At 26.7% G+C, this 9,038-nt stretch overlaps 1 protein-coding gene across 1 annotated transcript in view; it reads left to right on the top strand.

Moving 5' to 3' along the window:
• The window catches only part of LOC100200081 (mediator of RNA polymerase II transcription subunit 14), a 74,366-nt gene extending 67,556 nt beyond the window's left edge, over positions 1-6,810 (top strand). Inside the window, exons 34-35 of the mRNA XM_065788337.1 lie at positions 6,260-6,458; positions 6,574-6,810. Of these exons, the coding sequence (XP_065644409.1) occupies positions 6,260-6,458; positions 6,574-6,629 (255 nt within the window). The 3' untranslated portion in view covers positions 6,630-6,810. The remainder of the gene's footprint in view (positions 1-6,259; positions 6,459-6,573) is intronic.
• The last annotated feature ends 2,228 nt before the right edge of the window (positions 6,811-9,038 follow it).

Here is a 9,038-nt window from a genome sequence, read left to right as displayed (position 1 = left end):
GTATTCCAATATTGATCTTGCTGTCACAGTTAGTGTTGTTCATCAGGAGTAAGCTCTATGATTATTTTAGCATTTTCTTAAATCTAAAAGCATTTAATAAATAAAGTTTTTATTCAAAATTTGTTTTTGAGTTAATATGCCTCTAATAATATTAAAGTTGTTCTGGAAATCCAATAAATACTTGATTATAAATGAAAATTATTTTGAATAACGTAGTAGTTCAAAATTATTCTTTGAACTCTATGAATCTTTTTTTGTTTTTCTTTTTTTATAGTAAGAAATCTGAGTCTCTTTTTTTTCAGTTCTAGCTCTGTAAGTTGCTTCATCGTTTTCCTCATAAATATTTTCCTTTCCATCATCTGGTCTTTAAAGAATTCTAGATCATTTTCAACTACTACTAGATCATTATTTAAACTCAAATGATTTTATTTATGGCTTTTTAGTGTATATTTTAATGAACTTCTTTAATTTGTCTTTTGATTTTAAATTGTTTGGAAAAAAAATTGACCTTTCTTTTTAATAGAATTCATTTAATAATATAATATATATATATATATATATATATATATATATATATATATATATATATATATATATTTTTTTTTAATAGAAAAACATAATTGAAGGTAATATTCTTAAAAAGCCAATTCTTCAGTAAATAATAAAAAGAATTATAATAATAAATTATGATTAATTATAATAATTATAATTAATTATAATAATAAATTATTATAATTAATCAATAACAATTACAATTAAGTTAACTAAAAACAAACTGAAAAAATACTCATTATTTTAAAGGTAACTAATTACCTTACTTGAGCTCCTTTCTGAATACAATCTCCAAAACCTGCTTTGATCCAAACAGAAATAACTTTGGCAACAACACAATTGATCCCAAAATGATTAACACTAACTCCTTAAAAACACACAAGTTCAAATCCAAGAGATTTTTGCGGACGCACAATGTGAAACTTTAACAGCCTGAATCTGTAGCTTTTTTCAGAGAGAGTTTAGAATAGGTAATATTTCAACACATTTCCTACAGAAGGCAGTTGGTTTGTTGGCAATTTGTTTTTAGGATAATTAAGAAGGTAAACAGTTCTTATAGCACTAGAGCAGTTGTATTTTCTCTTTGCATCTTGCTTTATTTTTCTTTTTAACATTCCATGTTAAAAGCAAATAAAAATTGATATTGTGAACACCTCTGTCCTTTTGAGTTAAAAATATTTAACAAGCATATACCATAAAATCGCCTAAGTTCGGTCACCGTGTAACTTCGGTCATTTAAGAAAAAATTTTAAAAAAGCATGCAAAATTCAAATTTTAAAAACTTTTTTTCTCAAATAATATTTGTAATTAGTTCGTAAATATGAATCTATAAAAAAATAATGTTTATATGCAACCTGCTGAAATAATTCTTTAGCAAAACAACAATTTGAAAAAATGCATACTATTAAAATCTAAAATAAGCAAATTATTAAAATAAATGATCAAATTTAATCTTAGTATTATTAAGAATCACCAAATTAATTATATTTACAAAAAAAAAAAGTTATTAATTTTTGAAAATTAACTACTTTATTTTATAAAAATTAGTGAAATTTTGAAATACTCTAACTTCGGTCATTCACAGATAAACAACGAAGGGAACAATCAGCAGTAATATTGTGAAATGTTGATAAGTGTTGTGAATATAAAATTTACTGATAACTTTACCTGTAAATTTACCAGTAAATTTTGACATTTTCATAATGGATACACACCATGGTATTTTATTTGAATAAAAAATTTGTTCATAATTTCAAAATAAACTGACAGTTCTTTGAGTTCTAATAAATGTCAAGCTTGTGACTTTTTTTTTTGGAGATAAAATTACAGTTTGACAACAATTATAGATGCGTTGCAAATCCTGTAATGATTGGTTTTGTGGATCTTGCTGTTCTACTCTGGTCAACAATACGTGCAAGAATTTCCAATAAACATACAAAGCTCATTTAAAACAAAGTAGTGTTTTTTTGTTAAATTGAAAAAACCTTTTTAAATTAATTGAAAAATATATTTTTTATTTTATTAACCAGTGGCGCAGCAAATGTGATAATGGCCAAAGTAATAAAATAGTTGACTAATTACGATAAAAATTAAACATGCTACTACTTATATTTAAAAAGTCCTTTTTTTATGTGCTCCTTTTTGTTTTCTTTGTTGCCCCAAAAGACTTTTTTTTTTGGAGCCTGGGGTGACGCCCTCTTTAGTGGTATTACCTGAATTTATATCATAATTTTACAATAAAACAACATTTAAAAATTGGGTTTCATTATTTGGCTATTGTTGGCTAGTTAAACCATAACGTGTTTTCTTTTTCTAAGGACCAAATCCCAAACATTTGAGGGTATTGTTTTTGTTTGTTTTTTATATGCATACCTATATTATTGCATTTAAAGTACTCATTTTAAAGTATTAATAATGTTTTGACTAGAAACTTTGTATTAGATACTTTATGCATAGATAGTTAAATTGTCTTGTTTTTTTAAATAAAGGGTATAGATTGATTGATTAAAATTAAGCTTGTACTTGGTTTTTTTCAATAGTGTACCCTTCAACTTCTAAAACAAAATCTTTAGAATTTTTTTAGTATTGTGTTATTCAGAAACTTTACACGCTGGTGTCTTAATAGTAGATACCACATTATGCATGAGATTGTTACTGTTCAGTTTTGTGCTTTTATTAGGTCATGCATATGTAGATAAGCATCAGACAGAAATAACCAATTATACATTTTTTTTTTTGTTTATCTTATTTTCTTTTTTAAGTTTTCGAAGCATTTTTTAAAATCAATAAGAAATATTGTCTAACTGACTTGCTTTAAGATTTTTAATAATCTCGATGTTAGTTTGTGTAAACTCGGAAACTTTATAAAATGGATTAATTTCAATAGATTTATTTTTAATTGTTTCCAATATTGCAAGTTTTTGAGTTTGATTTAAATTGTTCTTTGGTGCTTTTAATTTCATAAGAATTTCGATCACTTGCTTGGTATTTCTTTAGCTTATGTTCATTCATTATGTTTATTAGCTCAAGTCTTTTGTTTTTTTACAGTAATATTTTGAATAATTTATTTGAAAATATTTTATAAGGATGAATCTATTTATATTTATCTATTTGATAAAGAGTCTATGTGAAAAAGTTTTGTACAAACCAAAATTAGTTTAAGGTGTGTGTGTATGTGTGTGTGCGTGTATACATATCTATAGTAAAGGGCTTAGATATACAGTTTGTGTAATTTTCTATTAGAATCCATGTATGTAAACACAGGAAAATATATATTTTCACAAAACAAAAGTATTGATGTCTTTGGAGGATCTAATTAAATGTTCCCATTTGGGAACGTTGGTCTTTATAGCAAGTAAATGAAATTAACAGAATTAGCAAAACATCAAATTATTTATTTGTTCCCATTTGGGAACGCTGGATCGTTATGGGTTGAGGTTAGATTATAACAAAATGCATTAATTTAATTGCGGAAATTAATTAGGATTAAAAAACCACAAAAACGCAAATTAAAAAACTACAATGCTTTTAAAAACATTCTGAATGTTTTTATTTTATTTTTTAAAAATAAAAACATTCTGAATGCTTTTATTTTTTGCTGTAAAATATGCGCGGAGTGTTGCTACATCGACTATCTTATAGCCTGACTCGCAACGGAGTGTTGCTACATCGACTGAGGGTTTGGTTAGGCCAAGAAGTCTATCATATGATAAAGAAAAAAAACTCTTTCAGCCTTTAAAATTTTTTTCTTTTTAATTACCTAAAACTGACATTTTATGGTAAAAACTTAAAAAAGACTATGCAAGAGTATATATTTATATATATATATATATATATATATATATATATATATATATATATATATATATATATATATATATAAATTAGTAGAAAATCACTTAACAAAAATTTATTTTCATTCAACACTGTTTCATCAATAAAGACTCATCAGAAATGAAAGATCAAATTAATTAAATTTCAGGAAGTCGCAAATGTCTTTACTACTGTAAATTTTCACACATTTGTGGAGTTTGCTGACACTATTATAAAAAGAATTCTTCAGAAATGATTACTTATGCTTTTTTAAAAGGGGGATTTAATGTAACTATTATTTGAGCATATTTACTTTTATAGTTTTTTAGTAGAAACTTATTTTCGTGCCTACATTTAGAAATTAATTCCGATTTTTTGTTTAATAAGCATTCTTGGTTTGCATGTGTAATTATTTCAAATTTTTCTTGTAGGCATAGTATGCATTTTTTGGAAATATTGTTATATGCAGGCTCTGTTTTAAGGAAGGACCAATTCAGTATAAAATCATCAAAGTTTTTACCTTTTAATTCCCATATATATTTTGACAGCATGGTGTCTTTTGAATACTTTTTAATAGATTGCTTATGATTGGCAAAACGTCATAAGCATGTATATATCATAATGTATGTTTGTATATATATATGTATATATATGTATATGTATATATATATATATATGTATGTATGTATGTATGTATGTATTTATACATACATACATACATACATATGCTCAAAAGTTTAATCGAGACGTGCTAACGTTGAATTTTAAGTTTATTTTTTTTGTTTTTTGCTATTTATGTTTGTATTGATAAAATAGACAAATAAAAAAACTCACACATACTACACTACTTCCGTAAAAATAATAAACTTTAGAAAATGTATTTTACTGATGATATAAAAGTTTAATGGAGACATTTTTCACATTCATAAAAAGAATCTAAAGAATAACATTTTAAATTTCAATTCGCTTGCAAATAGGTAGAAAAGCAGTGTCAGAGACCATCAATTGAGACCATCAATTGAGACCATCAATTGAGACCATCAATTGGCAAACTATTGGACAGGTCAAATCAAAGAATCATAGCAGCGCTGAAATTAGTAAACTTATGGGTATTTCTGAATTTTGCGTGCAAAAAACAGTGAAAAATTGGGAGCTGACAGGTAACGTTGTTGACATGCCTTGTTCTAAAGACCACCGAAGCTTAGTGACCGCAACAAAAGTAGCATATTCAGAACAATTAGAAAAAATCCTTGGCTCGGTAACAAAAAGCTCAAATATTCAACCAATCCTTTTTTAATCAAAATGTAAGCAGAGAACTCGTTCCAAGAACGTTAGCAAAGAAGGTATTGGGTTTTACATTGCAATAAATGCCTATCCTGTCAATCATGGATTGACGCAAAAGATGGAAATGGTGCAAAGAACATTTGCATTGGGCGTTTCTTAGTGAATAAGAAACTTATGTATAAAGACAAATTATGCAGAAAGATCAAAAGTGACACCAATGGTTTATGTCTCCTGGTTTATATGCTTTAGTAAAACCTATCAGAAGTTTAAACTTAGTTTTGAAAATCCTTTTATCATGTTAATATGACATTTTCTCATATAAGTTTTTCTAATTAACAGTGAGGCAAATTTTGGTTTTAATAAACTTTTATTAAACTAATATTTAGGTTTTAACTTTAATGATATTATTTTCTTTTTAAGTTCTTGTTTTGCATGTTGTTGCTATTTTTGGTAGGTGACCGTGAAATTCACAACTTTATAAATTTTTGGTGGGTAAATCTCAACTTTTTTGATTTTTTAGTGGATGACCATGAAACTCAAAACTTTTTGAATTTTTGGTGGGAGACTGAAGTTTACAACTTTTTTAAATTTTTGGTGGGTGACCGTCTAAAGAAGCTTACAGCTTTTTAGTTTTTTTTTTATTGCCTTGTAGTTGCTAAAAATTAGTTTGGTGGTCTTGTTTTTGAACAGCTATTTTTCAACAAAATTTTTAACTTGTAAAAAAACATAGTAATTTAAGATTGTTTTTAAACGGAGAATTATTGAAAAATTGATGTGTGAATTTGGGGGACTTTTTCAACAGGTTTTTATTTGCAAAATATCTTGGAAACCGAGTTTGCTCAAAGTTACAACAAAAATATAACGGGTACTTTTTACTAATATTTTGATCTAAAGATCAAAGCAACCATTTTAGCTGCTGATACGTCATTAAATAAGTAATATTAGGCTGTTTATGTAACTTCATTTTTTAAATTTTTGATTTAAAAAAATTTATATTCTATTTTTTTGAATCCAGCTTTTAAAGTCGCTGATAAGATGTCTTTTAAGTTTCTTATGTAATAATTTAATATTAATAACAATAAACTAATTTTTTTTTTATATCTACTTTTAGCTACAACTAACTGAGGTAAAAAATGAAAACAATACGTTTACAGTTTCAATTGTTCACGATGTTAAAGCAAATACCGTTCAATATGTTGAACTTCCTAAACCAGAAAACGGTCCTCAAGAACCTGTTACGTGGGCTGTGCGGGCAGTAGCGAGCCTACAATCTCTATTGCAAAAAATTTCTGGTGAAATTTGCAAAAAAGGTTCGTATGGATATCTTATTTTTTGGTATAGATCTTATTTTTTGATACGTTTTGTTAAAAAAAAGGAAAGTAAAGTATATATTTAGACTACAATTTTTAAATACTTTTTATTTAGACTTCCCGATATTCTGCACAATAATTACCATTCTAAAGCATATGCAAGTTAAGTGAAGATCATGATCTAAGTATTAAAGCCATAACGTATTCTCCTGTCAATTAAACAATTAGAATGTTGACAGGTAGTTGCAGGTATGATGTTGACATGAAATAACCGCAAATCTGGTACAAACTAAACAACTGTGAATTTCCAAATGTAGTTACTATTTATATTAAAAACAAATTTTAGATAAAATATTTTTTTATGTCGATTGTTATTTCTGAAACGTCAATACGTTGCTACAATTCCAATTTACATCATTTTTAAATGTTTAAAGTAAAACCGTATCAAAAAAATTAAATACAACCAGAACGGACAGAAATATCAAAAAAATATAAAAATACCAGTGGAAGGAGAATCGTCTATTCAAATATATCAAAATAAAATCCAAGTCATTTTTCAGACACTTTATTTTTTATAAGAGTTTTAAAGAGTCTTGAATATTTGCTCTTTTTTATTTGCTGTCGTAACAACAGGGGAACTAAAACACATTTAAAAATAATTGTACCACTATTTTTAAATTTAAGGAGAAGGTCCCTTAAAAAATTATTTTCTAAAGCAAAGCATTTACAAAGTTGTTATATGTTTTAAATAAAACTATATTAAAAATCAAAAAGTTCATAATCAAAATCATAAATTTAGCAATCAAAATCATAAAATTAGCACCATGTTGCCATGGTAACTAAGGAAAAAGAGAAATTAGTTCTTTCACCCTGGCAAAGATTATAGTCGATCAGAAAGTCATTAATAGCAATTTTTTTTCCAGTTTATTGATGAAAGATAGATCTATGCAATTAACAGTCAGTTTTTGTTAACAACTTTTCTGTCAGGTGGTAGCCATGTTTAATTTTGCTATCATTGTAAGCACAAAAATTATAAACGTTTTCTAAATTTTCTTCCGTTTAAAAAACGTTTTAAAAAAGTTGTCTGCTTATTTTATAAACTTTTATTAGAGGAACACTTCCTGAAAATTTTATATAAATCGGTGAAACGGTTTTCAAGATACTTCTTCTGGAAGGTTAAAAACCTGCGTTCTGAGAAAAATGACAAATTAAGATAAAAAACATTATTAAACTAACAGTGATAAAAGAAATATAATATAAAAATGCACATTCTTATTAGTTTTCAATCATAAACACCAGCCCCATACAAAGTTCCTTCTTTGTGTTCAAATTGGTCAAATTTTTTATGCTTGCGGCCTCTTAAAATCATTTTTCGTTTCTTGATCATGTCTTTTTTTTATATACTGACATGCTGACTTTTCTCTGATTCAAGTAATTGTATCCAGAAATGGCATGCTGTCCTGGTATCATACAAAGTTTTTCAAATATAAGGATACTAGACTTTAATCCTATATTAAAGACTCCAATAGCATCGTAAAGTCCAAATTTTAGTTGTGTAACCGAAACATATTTGGACTTCGTTATTCTGAACCATATCAATGCGTTAAAGCTTTCATTCTGGTTCTGTGTTTTCCCATGAAGTAAAGCGTGTTCACGAAATAAAAATTTATAAAATAAGCAGACAACTTTTTTAAAACGTTTTTTAAACGGAAGAAAATTTAGAAAACGTTTATAATTTTTGTGCTTACAATAAATGTGAAAGTAGAAAAACAACTAAAAAAAAGTACTCCCCAATTTTTATTTCGAACCAAGTAATAATTTTAATACAATAATATAAGAAGATCATACATTAAAAAAAAATTATTATTCCTGTGGGAATCTAATAAAGTTTCAAGCTTTTGCTTTAGTGGTACCCACAAGCCATGAAGTAAAACTTGCGCACAATAAGAATAAGAATCGAAACCATTTGCTTTTATAAATGATATTTTAATACCTTTAATGTTTCTGCAAAGCATTTTTTTTTTTTAATTTTTCTTTAAATAATAGCCCACTACTTTTCAATAATTCTCAATTCTGGTCAGTTTGGACTGGAAAGTATGGACTGAGATATATAAGGTGCTGATTTTTTGCCACAACTGCAAATAGCTTGCCAAATCAAAGCTTTTTTAGCGAACTTGTCATGTTTTTGTTTATTTAAATTTATGATTTGCTTTTCCTCTATATTTGGTAATATAATAAACAGCACTCGGAATTTGTTAATGATCATACTTGATATAAGTTTCATCGTCTTCAATAATACAGAACTTTTTAGAAACAAAATTGTCATACAACTTTCTGCCGCGGGTTCTTGCACTTTTTTGTTGAGTTTCAGAACGGTTGTACACTTTTTGTACTTTGAAAGAATGAAAACCATGTTTGTTTCTAACATTTGCAACAAAACTATGAGAAAATCCATATATTTTTTGCGCGTTCCCTTAGTGAAAGGCTTGGCTTATTCTTAAAACTGTAAACCAGTTTTCTAACTAGTTTTATATCTTTAAAGCCTTCCTTTCTTCCACCACCAGATTTGCGTTTGATCGA

The sequence above is a fragment of the Hydra vulgaris genome, chromosome 01, assembly GCF_038396675.1.
Source record: "Hydra vulgaris chromosome 01, alternate assembly HydraT2T_AEP".
NCBI classification, from domain to species: domain Eukaryota; kingdom Metazoa; phylum Cnidaria; class Hydrozoa; order Anthoathecata; family Hydridae; genus Hydra; species Hydra vulgaris.
Note: the sequence above shows the minus strand (reverse complement) of the source record. Positions and strands in the feature narration are given on the sequence as shown.